Below are 17,147 nucleotides of genomic sequence, written 5' to 3'. Positions count from 1 at the left end.
TATTCTATGATAGAGGGGGAAGTAGGTGCTTTTTATTGCTAGACGCCATACGCCACATCATGGATAGAAGGCAGCAGCTTTTGCTGCTAAAAAAGAAGCTCCTGCTTCTCATTTGGTACACCCGGCAGGACGATGGCGGCGACTTCAATCCACAAAACGTTTTTTTTAACACGATTCTTGTGTTCCTTGTGTTTGGTCTGCCACAATAACGGCCTTGCTTCTACAATGGCTATAAGAAGCTCGTTATCGATGTTCGCCGGTAGCATGATTGAAGGAACCAAACAAACAGCAATGGCGGCGCGAACTGCGAATCTGCGGAAGTTTCTTGCAAGAGTTGCCAGCAGCGCGGCCACGCCCTGCCACGCGCTGATTGGTCGGCGCTGTCGAGCCGCTTCCGACGGCGGCGGCGAGATCTGGTGTCCCTTGAGCACGACGTTTTGGCTTGGCGCCAGCCTCAGCGTCGACGCCGAGCGACGCCGGGTGACAAAACGCCAGAAAACGCCGGGAAAACGCTGAATGTGGGGCGGCCTTAAGAAACGTTTACACCCTTTGAGTCGTGTCTCGCCACACCACAATAAGCGTCGTCTGTTTTGTCCTCATTTCCTTTCTTCAACGCTGCGAGCCCGGTACTTCCTAGTAACGAACGGCATGCGCGTTATCAGCATGACATAGCATTGCCGACAGGAAAGTAGCGGGCGCGGCGTTTTCAAGAACGTAAGCGCAAGCAATGCAGATGATGATTATTGTTGTGTGGCAGATATACACCCCAAGGGGTGTAAACTTTTTTTAGAGTGTATATATGCGGGCAACGATCGCTGAAGCTTCGCGTGACAACGGCAGCGCAGAACCACACAGCAACGCAGCGACAAGTTTTCAGCAGCACGCAAGCGATGCCAATTCGCGTCAGCAAGTTCAACTTTCAACTTGGGACAACACTCTGAAAATTTTTACTCCCCTTGGGGTGTATCTCTGCCACACAACCATTATCTTCATCTGCCTTGTTTGCGTTTCCTTTCTTGAAAACGCTGCGCCCGCTACTTTCCTGTCGGGAATGCTATGTCATACTGATAACGCGCATGCCGCGCATGCCGTTCGTTACTGGAAAGTACCGGGCTCGCAGCGTTAAAGAAATGCGGACAACACAGATGACTATTATCGTTGTTTGGCAAGATGCGACTCAAAGGGTGTAAACTTTTCTTAGAGTGTAGGGTGGCAACCAGCCTGAATTTAGCGGGACAGTCCCGACTTTCGAGTAAACGTCCCGTGTTTTTACTTGACCCAGTCGGAGGAGCCACGTGTCCCGACTTTTGCTCTTTTCTTTTGTCGACTACTAATGAACAACAATGTATACACCACATTTCTTTTTTTGTTATGTGTGATAGTTCGTGCGCGCGTTATTAATTTTTGTGTTCCGTTGCGTTGTTTTAAACGTAAATGCGTTTCGTTATTGTCGTGGTACTAGTCCTGTTGTATAGGCCTTAAACTATTCACAGTACCTCTATCTGTGTAGGTAGCCGTGTTCGGCATGTACGCAGCTATATTGCACATTTCTTGCAAACAAAATTTGTTCGAGTTTGTTGCACTTACAGACTCGTGGCTCTTGGCATTGACAGGGCCACACGTCGCTTGCCGCCTCCCTCCATTCCCCTTTCGTCCCTACTTTGTCCACTCGAGAGTTGGCAAGTAACCCTGCCGAGGCACATCTCGCCAGTTTCTCGCCTAAATGCGCACCCATATAATTTGCTGCAAACAATTGCTAGGGCGACTTTGGCGCTAGTGCCTATACAGCAGCCGGGAATTACGGTGGTAGGGTCAGTGAGAAAATTCGAAACTTTTAGCGTGTCCGCTATTCCGGCAAACTGGGGCGGTTTGGCGGATTACCAGATGGTCGGGGGCGTAAACGTGAGCGGCCAGATTGGTGGCGCCAGCTGGTGGTGCAAAGCTTAACCACCTAAACACAGAGCCAATTACTATATTCTTCTTAGCTGGGGTGTAAGTTTTCGACAGCGGCGCAATTGTGAACACAATTACGCCACTGCCGATATTTGCGCCAGCAGCGAAGCAGAATAAGGTAGATTACTGCAATTTTAGCTCTGTGTTTGTCTGGTTGAGCCCTACAACACCAGGCGGCTTCACCGCTCCGGCAGCTCCCGTTTACGCCCCCCGACCATACGGTAATCCGTCCAAACCGCCCCAGTTTGCCGGAATAGCGGGCATGCTAAAAGTCTAATAAGGTATACCGGGCGTTTTCTACGATGACCTCAATAATATTTAAAAATGGCCTTTTTGAAATAGAAGTAGTGTTCCTTCGGAGACCTGTTGTCAGTGGTGGCGATCGCGGGGTGACGGGTGATACGGGCTATATAGTCCCTAATTAGCACAATCAATTAATTAGCTTTTTAAATAGTAGTGTCAGCGGGCTTGTCGTAAATCGGAAATTGAAGCGAGCTCTATGTACAAAGCCGCATCAACATCTGGATCTGGAAAAAATGCGAATACTCGCGCAAATGTGGCCCGACGAATTTCGGCCGTCAGAGCGAGCGAAACCGAAACTAGGAGGCTGTAGCGAGCGCAAGGCCGCGCCCCTCGAGGCGACGTTTTGCTTGCGTCACCAACCATGCAGCGGTAAGACAGCGCGCTGAGGCTCCGATCTCCTCGTTGTGGCAGCGTGCTTGTCTGTCCGCTGCTGGGTGACGTAAGCAGAACGTCGCCTCGAGACACGAAAATAAAAAGGAAAGAAAAACGGACGCGCCGAAGGAAGAACAAGGTTGAGATAGATGACGAGACAGGTGCACGCATTTCCTTCCCCATCGCCTTAGGGATTCTGTGCACAATTGTGCGCGACAATACACTATAGCACTGGTCGTTTGCTCTCGGGCATGCACTCTCGGATATATCATGATACGGCAGGTTAACTTCTTTCACTGCTCTCCCCATTGTTCTAGAGCGGACATACATTTCTTTTTCTTCAAGTATTCGAATAGGTGCTTTCCGAGTATGTGCTTCACGTGAAGTAGTTGAACGTTCTCACCCTCTCGTGTAACTTGACAAATGTCGGGAGGTTCTCGCACGGAGTTCAGATTCTGTGAACATGACAAAACTGTACGCTTTTTATTGCAATAGCAATTATATGGACAATTCAGGCGGATTTCTGCCGTCGCCATGAGGTTCCGTATGAGTGGAAGCGTGTGACGGTGAACCGGCGAACCCGGTTCAATCTGGCGAGCGCGAACCAGGAACGCGGCCCAGATGTGTACCCGCTCCTGTCGCGCCAGGCAATGGGGATCAGGCGAGGGAAGAGGGGTTTTCTTCTCCGGCGGCTGCTACGGTGCCTTGATGTCCTCCTCGCCCACCGCTCCGTACAGGGTGGACACAACCGCGGCGTCTACTACGGCGTTGGCCACGCGAATGGTGGACGCCATAGTAGACGCCTTTTACGCCGTAGGGACGCGTTGCCGGCGCTCGTGTGTCTTGAAAGCGGTGTGTGACGTGGCTGAAGTGCGCGCCCGCGCAAGCCTCATCTTCAATGCGATCTGCGATGTTTGCAGAGTGCGCGCAATGCCGGTAGCTTCGTATGCGCTGTGCTTTCGACGTTTCGTACGCGTTGAATCGGCCTTCGTACAGATTCACGTAGATCAATTGGCTCGTGGCATTTACGTTTTCACAGAGTTTCCGCTGTCATCGAGCTATGTCATCGAGCTATGTGTGTTCATGTTTACCTGTGTGCGCGTGACACCGTGCTGTTTAATTTAGTCAGAACACGTTAACGGGTTAGTTGGTTCGGATCCATGATAGAATGTGTAAGCGCGACTGAACAAGGACTTAGAAAGAAGCAGACACACAAAGACAGCGATGTCTCCGTGTGTGTGTTTATTTTCACGTCCTCGTTGAGTCAAGCTTACGCATTCTATCATTGTTAATTTAGTTAGTAAGCGAATGTTTACAAGTTTATACGGCCGCTAAAACTACTATCCTTACTTCGCACATCTATCTACTAATTTGCTTTCGCAATCAGTGCTTCGCGTTTCCGATGGAACTGCGATTTTTTTAAAACTCTGGCTAAAGTTAGGCGGGACACCCTGCATATTCAGCGCTATCGCTTTACGCGCTTCTTCCACGACGAGGTGTTGCCAAAGCTCGCGCAGCTCGGTACTAGTCCCAGCTTTCGCGAGACCATGGCATTTGCGAACTTACCTGGCTCGCCCAATAGGAGCCAGATGATTGCGATGAACATTACAGCGAGCACGAGGGCTGCGATGATGACGTAATAATTATCGGAGGAGCCTTGGATCCTGCAAACGTAAGAGATCGTCGAAGGTTTGTTTATTTCACGCATTTATTTTCTTTACGCGCCACGCAACACAATGCAAAACAGTGCAATGCAACTTGCAACACTACACACGCACGCACGCACGCGCACGCACACGCACACGCACACACACACACACACACACACACACACACACACACACACACACACACACACACACACACACACACACACACACACACACACACACACACACACACACACACACACACACACACACACACACACACACACACACACACACACACACACACACACACACACACACACACACACACACACACACACACACACACACACACACACACACACACACACACACACACACACACACACACACACACACACACACACACACACACACACACACACACACACACACACACACACACACACATTTTCACGCACACACTGCAGCCCGCATCATCTGTAGCACCGAGTGGGGAATAAACAAATAAAATGTGAACTTGCATGGCGGAACAACGTAATAGAATGTCAACATGACGCACAAAGAGTAGAACACAAATGGAAACTATATAGTGCTGAACAGCATATAAGAGACCTAGCTAATGAATGGTATGCAAACTCGGAGGTACAGCAGAAAAAGCTTTTCTGGAAGAGTAAGCGCCAGTTAGAGCAGCAATAAGCGTCTCCAATAGATTGAGAAGTGGTATAAAAACTAGGAGGATGCTTAAGCTTCGCCTTTAAGAGGAAGCTTTAGCTCAGGCCCAACTCAGATTCTCTTTTTAAATACATGGGAAACGCAGAAACGTTTTTCTGGGATAACCACTGGGCCGATTTAATGAGATCTGTTGCATTTAATATAAAACTTTAATTCTAGTGACTCTTCTCAGCGAAATTTGCATGTGGGGCCTGAAGTTTTTTAATGGGATTTTAAAAAATTGGTAGGTTTGAAAAAAAAATAGCAGGACGAACATTAGAAGTAGGAATCCTTGGTACTGAACCTAGAAGACATATCGCAGTTCTGTAAACTGCATCCGTTAGAGCATCGAAAGCGGACAATTTTGATATGTCGCATTGTCTACAAGTATTTTTCGAGCGTTCTCCTCACTACATGGTGGACTTTTTGAAAGCCATGTATAATACGTCAATTTTGTCCGCTTTAAATGTACTATCAGGTGCCATTTCCAGAATTGTGATACCGTTTTTCCTTCCTTAGAGTTGTAAACTGGATACTTTTGTTTTCTAAACATTTGTGATTTTTACAAGTATTTATTAACATATTTACGACATAAATAAAAAATTTGCAACCAACAGTCGCTAGATTTAAACTTCCTTTAAAAGCAACAAACCTCATCAAACTTGGTGCTGTGGTTGCAAAAAAAAAAAAATAGACGATTTCTCCTTTCCGATGTATTTAGATAGGACACCCGGACCCAAATCACGCTTCCCCGCAGTTGTAGCTTATGCAACCGTAATGTTTCCCGGGAAATGCTGGCGGCGAACGCTACGCACGAAGGCGAGCTTTCTGGTAGAAGCGCAGCCTCATGCGTGGGCCGGTCCCGGAGTTTGCGCATTGCCGTGCCAATAAAATAATCACATCATTTTCAAATTTCTGTTATTGTTTCGCATTTTTCATATTTACGTATGATAATACTTAGCATAAAGAAGGCATGCGTTGTGTCGGTGTTTTGTTTCATGAAATTTGTTTGTGGGCTGTCATTCTCAAAATTCCGACGAATAACTTGGTCAAGAACGTAAGACAAGATATGAGTAACTTTAGTGATAGAAACGGTGTGACAATATAGCCCGGACATACCGCATTTCATATAGCAAGGTGTGGAATATACATATACCTAAATATATACGGAAATTTTCGCTCACGGACAACTCCGCCACGCCGACGCCGGCGCCGACACAGGGATTTTCTGCGAAATGAGGCCCTTAACGCCATCGCGTTAAATAGCAGTGAGCAAATTTTATCGGAGACTGGGTTACGGCGTTGAGCAGTGCGCGGGTAAAAAGCTCAATTTAAACACTTTGGTTTCTGTGACAAAGAGTAACAAACATGCAAACAAGCGCTAAAGATAACTCACACACCTAAAGAAACCCTCGTCGTTCTCGAAATAATGAGCTTCTGCAGCGACCCGCTCAGATTGTTAACCACGGAGGATATCTGACGAAGAAAATGTTTTCTCAGCTAGCCTTGTGTCACAAAAAAATTTGTGCGATAATCACCAGTACGATCATTCCATAACAGCACTTTACGAATTATCCCCATAAAGCCCAAACAATATTTCACACAAATAAAGAAAGGTCCCCTTTCAGCCAAATGCTCTGGGACCTCGATCCTTCTGTATACTTGTGTAAGGAGGCGTATCTTCTTATTAAAGAAATAAAGTGAAACTTAAAAGTTAGTCAGTTTTATATTTCTGGGAACGGAGCGAAAACTCCCACCAAAGCTCACTCTTTCTCATCTCGAAAGGGGGCCCTGTAGAGATTTCGGAGTCTCTCTGAGCGCCCGTTAATATCCAGTCACAGACAGCCTTCTGGCACATAGTACAATAAGAGACCTCAACCCTTGGGAAGGACACGGATCTGTTGGGAAACCGCCGGCATGGCACCGGTGGGCATCCTTTTCTGGCAGTCAAACTAAATTTAGGGGTTTCACATACCAAACCCACAATGGAATTATGAGCCACGCTGTAGTAGAGGCGAGGGGGGTACCCCTGTATAATTTTGACCACCAGATATTCATCAACTGGGGTGCACTTAAATATAAGTACACGAGTGTACTTATGTATTTATGTATTTGTGTGTGTTTATGTGTTTGCGTTTGTTTGTTTGTTTCACCTTCATTGAAATGTGGCTGCCGTGCCCGTGGTCGAAGCCAATACCTCGAGCTGAGGAGCGCAACGCTGTGGTAACTGGCACACAGCGGCGGGCTTGTTTCCTGGGAGTTGTGTGGTTCTTTGGTTTCTTAGTTCTCTCACAGCAGGCATATAGGCGGCGTGCACGCCGATGGCCGCGCCACTGGTGGCGGCCTTGCGCGGAACGCACGGGAGAGGAGCGAGCCGCGCGCCGTAGCACGCCGTAGTTTGTTGCGTCGCTGATAGTGCTTCTCCGTCTTGTTTGTGTTTTGAGAGCAAAATAGGCAACACCCTTCGCATGTGTGGGATGGCCAAAGCTTCCGAAGAATGTCGAAGAAGAATTGTTGCAGGGTGGGGGGCTCAAATACCGGCGAAAACGTGCCGGCGATAGGGTTCTAATTATTCCCCGCAAAGCCTCATCAGCAGGAGCAACGGTGGCAATGGATCGTCGCTTCGGCGCGAAATTTCTTGTTCTCATCCTTTCCTTCGTCGCTTCGTTTTTTTCTTTTTTATTATTTTTTTACTCGATTGTTGTTAGACGCGTAAGCGACGAAGTCCTTCTGCAGTGCAGCATGTGGTTTAAAGGCATTTCGCTAAAGTTCAGAATGCCGTTTGCCGCTTATATTGTTTTCCGCTTCTTTACCGCGTTGGGCTAGCTAGGCAGCACGACTGCATGAGCGCATTGTGTTGTATGTTAAAGCTACAGAAGTTTGCAAGAACTGAAATTGTTAGTTTTATGTGGCCCGGTAAATCCTCGCACCAGCTGTCGCGCGCTTCATGTTTTTACATCTATTTTATGCGTGGCTTCGCAAAATGTTTAACTGTTGCTAGTTGCTTCATGCATAACTTTTGATTCTTTTGAGCTGCGAGGTTTTCACCCTGCCTCGTTTGTAAAGGGTATAAATCACGCTGTGTCTTATCGGAATGACACCAAGCAAGTGCTTCTTTAACAGCTTTATTCATTTCGCCCGAGGGCATCTTAGATATCGTGGTTTTTTGGGAAATGTGTTTAGAAAATAGGTAGCTCAGGGCGAGAATTGCTAATAGTTGCTGCATATGGTATTTTGTTCCATTTTTCGCTGATCCATTTTTCGCTAAATAGTTCGCGTCACGTTTGGTAAGTCACCACACCTTGATGCTGTCTGAGCAGACTTAACACGCCGAGTGATTTGTTTGTTTCACAACGTAGTCGCTTCTTGCAAGTGAATTTTTTACTCAACTAAATTATTTCTTATTATGCTTGCGCCGCATAGGACTAAACCCGGCCTTGCCGCCAGCGCTGGATCTAATTTGACTGGCGCTACTCTGCCTTTAAATATATCATGTGGCACCTCTCTCTAGTAACATTTAAAAAAAGTACTGGAACGTTAGACTACAACTTTGTACGTTTCCAAGCAGCTCCCTTAGGGAATTTAAGATTGCAAAAACTGCAGCGCGAACGGCAGTTCATCGGCGGTACAGCGCTAACACGCGCGTTTATTAACCCGTGCGTTTGGTGGCTTCGTTGATTATAGTGTACGCGTTTCTATCAATAAATTCGCAATTATTCTTCTTCAGGCGACTTTCACTACACTTATTCGGCGGCGTCACATGTATTCATCAGCAGAAAAATCACAACGGCATATGCAGACATCGCACCGTGCGGATTTGTTATCTAAGCCTGCACTAACGACGGGTGCTTATTATTGAGGTACAGAAGCAGCATTACGGCAAGGGTAGAATTAAAAAAAAACACGGTCGAGACATCGCATTAGTCAACAAAATTTGTCGGCTAGTTTACATGAGCTCCACTTCATGTAAATGGTCTTCATGGAGTTTGTCTGCGGGACGCACCTGGGGCGTGTGTGGACCATGTTGCCCCAAACACCGGTAACATCTTGTTCATACCCGCTCCCACAGACGTCTGCGTCTTCCCTACAGCTGTCACCGCAGAAGAAGCAGTCTGGCGCCCGAACAAAGGACAAATCGCAGCCGCGAACTTCAGTCACCCTTGCTGCAAAGCGTTGTCGTCTGCTACTGCTCCCGCGCGTATTGTTGGAAGCGCCCGCTAGGTGGCTATCAGTGGCGCCTCTATAGGCGGTGCACGAGGCCTATATAGCGGTCTGTGCGAAGCAACACCCATCCCCCCTCCACATCCCGTCATGAAAAGTCGGACGCCTGGAGGAGTAGCCGCTCGTATAGCGGTCTCATAAACCGGTATCACGGTATCAACAACACCGGTGGCGACATCTTGTGACGCAACATTTAAACAGACAGCGCACAAAGCTTACGCTGCGGTGACCTAACATAATTATATAAAGCTTTGGTAGCCACGCAATCGTTAGAACGCTGTCCTTTTACAAATGTAATTCGACAAGAACACTCGCGCGACCCAAAAGTGGTTCAAACGCATTGAATAGTTCGCGGAAAGACCACAAGGTGCCGCGACCATCTTTGCTACTCTTGCTACTGCAACCGGCAATCCGTGAAGGGTAAGCAGGTAACTGCTAAGCTAAACACTAGATAATTTTAGCTTGGCCGGGAAATTCTTACCGTATGCGGAATACCTGGTAACTTGAGAGGCGTACGGGAACAACAGCGCCCGCAGCGACATCTTGTAATGCGGAATTTCACAAGAAGGCTTGTAAAGTTAATACCTCAGTGGCCCTACGATAAGGTACCTAACTGCTGGTGCAAAGCGTTGGTAGCGACATAATCGGCAACGTGCACTTCCTTTAGGATTTTCCTTCGACGAGAACGCACAACACAACAAAGTTTCAAAAGGAACTGTAGTTACACAAAACGTCACAAGATGTCACTACCAGCGTTGCTACTGCCATTTACCTGTAACCCGGTAAACCATCCGTAAACGGTTAAGAGTTTACGGACAAGCTGACACTCGTTTGTCTAACACAAACTCTCAACGTCTTGCGCTATAGCGCAAGAAAACTCTGACGATGACGAACACAAAACAACGAGTTCAAACAGGTGAAAAGCAGCCCGTCTTGGTCATATCGTTGCGTGTTCCTTACGCTAGACCGCAACATGGGACATCACGAGTTAGACAATAATCAAGCATTGCTAGTGCAAGCTCAATGTATTCGAGGGAGGGCGGACAAAGTGGGCGCACATTGTCCGAGCTATTTACACGGACATATCCACACGCGCACTTACTCATCCTCCATATGAGCGGCCGGGGCTTGAAACTGAGGCGTGAGAGTTGTGGAGTTCGCACGATGAGCGAGAGCATAGCCCTCTTGCACCTCCTTCGCTTGCACCTTCTTCGCTTGGTCTTCAGCGGCGCTCGGAAGCTCTTGCGACTGAATTGAATTGAGTTTATTTGCAACAACAAGACGGCGAGGATGACCAAGGCAGAAAGCTTCAAGTAGCAGCTTGCCGAGGAAACTGGCCACGTTATACACTGAGCAGCTTCGTAGCGGTTAAACAAAAGCAGACATCATACATAACGCATAAGCTTCATACTAAATGAGAAATCGACAAGAATGGGGGTTAACCAAAGAGCGCGATTTTTTTATTAATCATATCATGAGAAGCCCACAAACAAAGACACCAAGGAAAACGCAGGAGAAATTAATTTTACTTACTAATTGAATTAAATCAATTATAGATTAATGGCAATGAAAGTGGACGAAAAAAATAAGTTGCCGCAGGTGGGGAATTATCCCACGTCTTCGCATTACGCGTGCGATGCTCTAACCAGTTGAGCTACGGCGGCGTTGTTTCCCCATTCGTTTTCTTGGGTATTAATGCGCTACTAGTCGAACTAACCTTGGGGGTGTTAGCCAGTGCCACCACTCACAAACCTTGGCGGCGGATGTGGAACATCCTTTCTGCCGCAGGCGTCACCAGTGCGTGATCTTTCTGGGTGAAGGCGACTGGTCAATAAACTCGCACATGCTGCCTTAGGGCATCAACACTGCCAGATTCGAGACACTCGTTATGTAAGGACGACAAGAAAGGGTGTTAACCGAGGGGCCCGATATATTATTAATCATATTATGCGAAGCCCCCCCCCCCCAACAAACAAAGACACCAAGAAAAACATAGGGGAAATTACTCGCACTTATTAATAGAATTAAAGAAATGATAAATTAATGGAAATGAAAGTGGATGAAAAAAAGAACTTGCCGCAGGTGGGGAACGATCCCACGCCTTCGCGTAATGCGAACACGTAGGATAGTTCCCCACCTGCGGCACTAACTCACCGTACACTGCGGATAAATTGTTGATCGTCGAGTGCGCTCGGGAATGCGCAGCACTATTAGCCAATTAAGGCGCGAAATCTGATCGGTCGCGCCTAATTCGATAGTGGAACTGGCGACCACCATAAAAAAAAAGAATCGGCTTCTGCAGGTGTGCGTCCTGTAGAGAGCGACAACTTGGTGACACCCACCTTGATAGCAACCTGACAGACCAACACCGGCAAGAAGGAATGCGGCGACGCGTGGCAATATACCGCGCAATGTTATCGCATTTACGGCAGGTTCAGCGCGCGCCACTAACGTGAACGGATTCTATCGAGCGTCTTGAATGCATGCACAACTGTTTCTACTTGTATTTGATATTACTCGGAATTATTTCTTCATTGGCCTCAACAAATGCAATGTGCTGTTGCGGACGTTTTCAGACAAAAATGTTGCCCTGAATACACGGAAGGTGGTGAATGTGAACAGCTTGATTAGTCTGAATGTGAATCATCTGACGGTGAGTTATCCGCTTATTAGGCACGCCTTATTGGGGTGCTCTGTAATAATTTTGACCACCTGGGCTCGTGCCGCCCTGACCTGGAACAAACCTACGACCTGGAGTTTAACAGCGGATCCCCATAGAACCACAAGGCTACCGCACTGATTGCTTCAATTTTTCTTTCTTTTTGTTAATGACGACAATCCGGCAGAGGCAAACGTATGTAAGGCAACTAAAAGCAGGAGAAATTCAGGGCAGGACCAGTACTTACTAATGCTTCAGCAGAGTCCTCTGAAAACAACAGATTCCCTGGGCGTGAACAACACCTTCATCGTTGTTCCGAACACTTGCACGAACATCACCTTCATTGCTCCGACAAAGTAATCTAAGTGTTCCTTGGAGACTGTGACAACACTTTTACACGATTCCATTCATCTACGTATTGTTTTAACGTAGGATGTGTTTCGGCTGAGGTGTACGATCGCACGTAAAAATAGGGAATGTGACGTATTTGAGTGCTACTTCCCACATCCATTTGGCCGTGCTTCCGGTTATGTAGAGAAGCCGCGAGATTTGCAGTTAGTGAATTGACCAATGCCAACTAATTAGCCCCTCATGTGAGAAATATTGCCACTGCGTCCCAAATGCAAGTTATTAGAACTAACCACGTACGCCATTCAACTTTTACGTGACAGAAAAGCGATGCATCACCAGCTCATTTTGACACAATATACTCCGCTTATGAATGCGAAAACTTGTCATCCACTCTATACAGCGGTCACAGAGCTACAGAGGAAACCAATACTAGTTTCCCAGAAATAAAGCTTCGCAGTTGAAAAAGTATTTGTCCAGTGGTGGTCAATCAAAATCCCAAAAATCCCAAAAATGGGTCCCGAAAATCAATATTTGTTAGAAACGGTAAAATTTTATTCTACTCAAAGGTTCTAAGAGTCTCCATTGCTACGTATTCCGCAAATGGCAATACGCTTACGGACGGGATAGAAATATCCTATTTACCACGCCAACAGCCACGCGGTCTTGATTCTACCGGCGGCGCGCACTACAACTTTGAGCACGTGAACTTTTTTTAAATTGTTCCTGAAACGGCTTGGCCAAATTGTGTAGACGCGTAGAATACAGCTACGCGTCTTAGCGCCGCAATCTGGGCGAAGGGTCTTATATTAAGAGAGCTACGGAGGATTACAAGTTACCTTCCACCCTAGCCATGCTTTTTCTCCTCAACTCAGTCGCCGAGTAATCGGCGGCGCTAAGCTCTGCCTTCACTGGCTTTGCACCGTAATGTGCCACCGTGTCGTCTACTTCCGGTTGTCTTGAAGCCAGCGCGCGAGGCCTCTTCGACCTCTCCGCTAGCCGCCTGGCCATCGATACCTCTCCCCCCCCCCCTGAGAACCATCCAAGCAATGTGCGTTGCGAGTGTTCTGTCGCAGCGCCGAGCGTGTCCGGTATTCCGGCAACCGCAGGCGCGCTGGGCGTTTTGCCGGATGGGCACAGGCGTAAATTAATGACCCTCCATACTGCTGCCGCTTCGAGGAAGGAGCTTTAGCGTAAACGTGAGCGGTCTGAGCGGCCTGCACTTCGCAGGCACAAGGTGGCGCAGGGCTTAACTGGCCAAACACAGAGCTACCATTGCTATAACCAAGTGCAAAAGATTGTAAACATTTAAAAAAGACAACGTGTTCACGATTACGCTCCTGCCGAAAATTTACACCAGCAGCAAAGCACAATGCACAATACACTTGGTTGCTGCTATATTAAATCTGTGCCGCCAGGTGGCGGCACTGTGCAGGCCGTTCACGTTCGCGTCTCCGCTCATCCGGTAAAACACAGAATCCGCTTGCGCTTACCCGAATACCTGGCAAGCTAAAACTCTCGATTGTGGTAGTAATCCTGCGGCGTGAAGCGACGGCCGCAAGCGCGCAAATCCTGGCACCGATCCGATACCGACAGCCCTATGCGCTGCAGCCGCTCTGCTCGCATGCTGCCTTGCAGAGAGACACGATGTCGCAGCGTGACATGTCGCCGATCGCTGGATCTGCAGCCTACAACGTAACAAGGGCGATACACGGTGCTCACGATAAGAAAGCTCAAGGCCAACACTGACCAGGCGGCTCACGTCAGCACGGAGAACGTCGTAACACAAGCGAACGACATTTAGCGCAGGCACGCTGTAACACGTTGTAAGCCAAGCTCGTGCTTGAGTGTAGTGATAAATTGTCCTAAATTCTAGTTCTCTTACTTTATTGTTATAAAAACAAATTAACACTCCAGGTATTACGAACAACATTTCTTCACCATGAAGTTGGAAAAACTATCGATGACGTGACCTAGGTAGCCAATCAGACAGCTCACACAAATGACGTCAATTGGTCTAACTACGTCTACTACGTCTACTACGTCTAGGGGGAGGCCGAAAACTCAGGGGAGTGGCGCCGCTGCGTTCGGTAGCGATGCACATTTTTAAACATTTACAATAAATTACACGCTTTACGCGAAGCTCTTAAATGTGTCACTCAATTATCAGAAGGTCCTACCTATAACGACTCAGTACGTTTGTACAAAATCGTTTCAGGGTCCCTTTAACTTCTCCCGAAACCCCAGCGCATGAACGCTTATGCATTCCGGCTCCGTAGAAATGCTGCCGCTGTGATCATTAATGAACCCGCGACCTCGTGCTCAACAGTCGAAAAAAAAAAAAAAGCTCTAGCAAGGACGGCCTACAAGTTTTTTTTCTTTTTTTCATATCTGCGATTCACTGCAGACGACTTTACTCCCGAGCCCCTCAGCTATGTGTGGAAGGGGCACGTCGGATATGCTGCTCCAAATGTGTGGAGCTCCAAATGACCGAAATTTCATGCGCTCCAAACGTCCGGAGGAACTACCACCAATGTTTTCGTCTTGCGAGGCTGTCGTGGTATCACACAACACCGCTCTGCAATACTACTCGGCATCGGGAACTGTTAAATTGTATCATCGACAATCATGCAAAGCTTCGGTGGAAGACCATGGGAGAATGCTTACCGCTTCCTGTAGGTATCTCTTTTGTATGGTTTCAAAAAGAAAGCGAAACAATAGAGTTAGACGAACCGATATGCACCACGAATAAGCATGCATGCCTCTCTGAAGGCCTTTCGCTGAAAGTACAGGAAGGTACATATTTCGCTTAAGCTACTAGAAAAATGTTTTGCGCTCAACCGCTTCAGTGTTCTTGCTCATAATTAGCAGAAAGATCAAATTTTGGAGCCTGCGTGGTTCAGCGTAACACTGGCCACTGTTAATTTGCCGGGTCTGTAAGAAAAAAAATGCAAAGCAGCAGGGAACACGGGGTCATCCTTCTTGAACGGTTACATATCGGCAACTGCCGGCAGGCGGCGGCACATATTCATGCTAGCGCCACTGCGATAGCAGCCTGCACCCACATAAACGAAGGCGACCTTGCATTTTTTCCCTTAAATTGACTGACAACCAATTTTCCTTGTGCCTCTTTGTTTAATGCAATAGAGATTACCGGTCAGAGTGTCTAATCATGAAGTGGCAACGCGGAAAACGCCATGGAACATTTTTTTTCCAGAATTTTTCAGTCTGCAGTGAGGATGTAGTCGTTTACTGGAAGCATGCTGAAAAGAGTCATAGGTGGATGCGATAGCGATTATAGGCCGGCATTAGTGGCAGGCGGTCGACAAGCGCGGCCGTAACTGTGAGAAAGTATTATATATACATCTGACATTGATAACGCAAAAGTACGCATCGCAATGCTTACCCGAATCGGTCGCAGCTGCAAGAAACGTGAAAATATAGCCCATTGTTTCAGATTTGTGTGAGAAGTCCGCATTAGCGATCACTCTACAATTGCCGTTGCTTCCGATTTGGTGCCACTTGACAGTTTTAGAGCACCAGCATAGAATTTCGCTTAAAAGTAGCAGTTTCGCCGGAAGGGAGGTGCATGGATAGCGATAACTACATGATGTAAGGTTTGTAGTTGTATAGGTCACATAAAGTGCAGTAGTCCTTCGCTTTCTAATTAAATTGACAAGCATCGTGACACGCGCGCACAGGGAAGTATCAACAAACCTCAGACCACGAACGCTTACGTTCGCAACGCTGGCGTGATGACGAGTACTGGCAGCGGGGAGCGAACGCTTCGTGCTGCCTGTCGTTTCGACGCGTGCCCGAAACTTGCGATCACGTGACCTACACCACATGCGCGGGAACACAGCTCGCATGAAGCCACCAGCCATCTCGGCTCGCCCTTGGCTTTACATCCGCCGCAAATTGCTTAAGATACGGCGAATGAGCCGCGTAGCCATAGAGGGCCAATCACAAAGTACGGGCTGACACGTGTGTGCTCATACGTAAGCGGCCACGGCCGGGCTAGAGAAGGAGACCGGCGCTCTCGTACTCTAGAGCGCACTTGATCACGTGAGCTCCAACATTGGACGCGCGGGAAAAGTACGCGCATCAAGCCATCATCCTTTTCGGCTCGCGCTCGCCCCCGTAGCACATACAGCGCGCGATAAGATCTTATCGCACTTCGACTTTATGCGGCAATCAGGGCTATGACCAATAATTGCTAATGGCAATAATTTGCTTGGAGTGTCTATATATCTAATTTTAGTCGCATGAAATGTTTTGCAGTACTTACCTGAGTCATACATGACAGCTGTAAGGAGCATTGAAATAAAGTTGACTCGGTGTTAAGGATCAATTCCAAGAAAAGCTTTATACTTGCACGGCTTCAGCAACCTTTAGGCCCAATCACGTTCAACAAAAAGCGAAAGTTCTATATTCTGAAATATTCATGGTGTCACAGTGCAACCTGAATAAACGCCTATCAAACCCTTTGACAGTTTTCATTTATAAGGTAGTGGTTTGAAAAGATCGGCTGTCGAGTTTCACGGACAGCCGATCTTGGCAGTTGACGGCGTGCTGACGCAGCCTTATCCGATAAAGAAATGGAACATTGTTATCGCGCGGTGCACAAGCCTCAGCTAAAAAAAATTAATTCATGGCGTTTTACGTGCCAAAACCACTCTCTGATTATGAGGCATGCCGTAGTGGAGGGCTCCGGAAATTTCGACCACCTGGTGTTCTTTAACGTGCCCCTAAATCTAAGTACACGGGTGTTTTCGCCCCCATCGAAATGCGGCCGCCGTGGCCGGAATTGGATCGCGCGACCTCGTGCTCAGCAGCCCAACAACATAGACACTGAGCAACCACGGCGGGTTAAGTCTCAGCTAGTAACGCCATTTAGATGCGCAAGCTCATTGTTTGTTCTTTTGTGC

General features: G+C 47.6%; 1 protein-coding gene across 1 annotated transcript in view; it reads right to left on the bottom strand.

Moving 5' to 3' along the window:
- LOC142563290 (uncharacterized) overlaps window positions 1-16,520 on the bottom strand; it is a 31,254-nt gene extending 14,734 nt beyond the window's left edge. Inside the window, exon 1 of the mRNA XM_075673845.1 lies at window positions 16,508-16,520. Within this exon, the coding sequence (XP_075529960.1) occupies window positions 16,508-16,520 (13 nt within the window). The remainder of the gene's footprint in view (window positions 1-16,507) is intronic.
- Window positions 16,521-17,147: the final 627 nt, after the last annotated feature.

The sequence above is a fragment of the Dermacentor variabilis genome, chromosome 11 (genome assembly GCF_050947875.1).
Source record: "Dermacentor variabilis isolate Ectoservices chromosome 11, ASM5094787v1, whole genome shotgun sequence".
Taxonomy (NCBI): Eukaryota; Metazoa; Arthropoda; class Arachnida; order Ixodida; family Ixodidae; genus Dermacentor; species Dermacentor variabilis.
The sequence above is the reverse complement of the archived record's forward strand: the minus strand, read 5'-3'. Positions and strand labels throughout refer to the sequence as shown.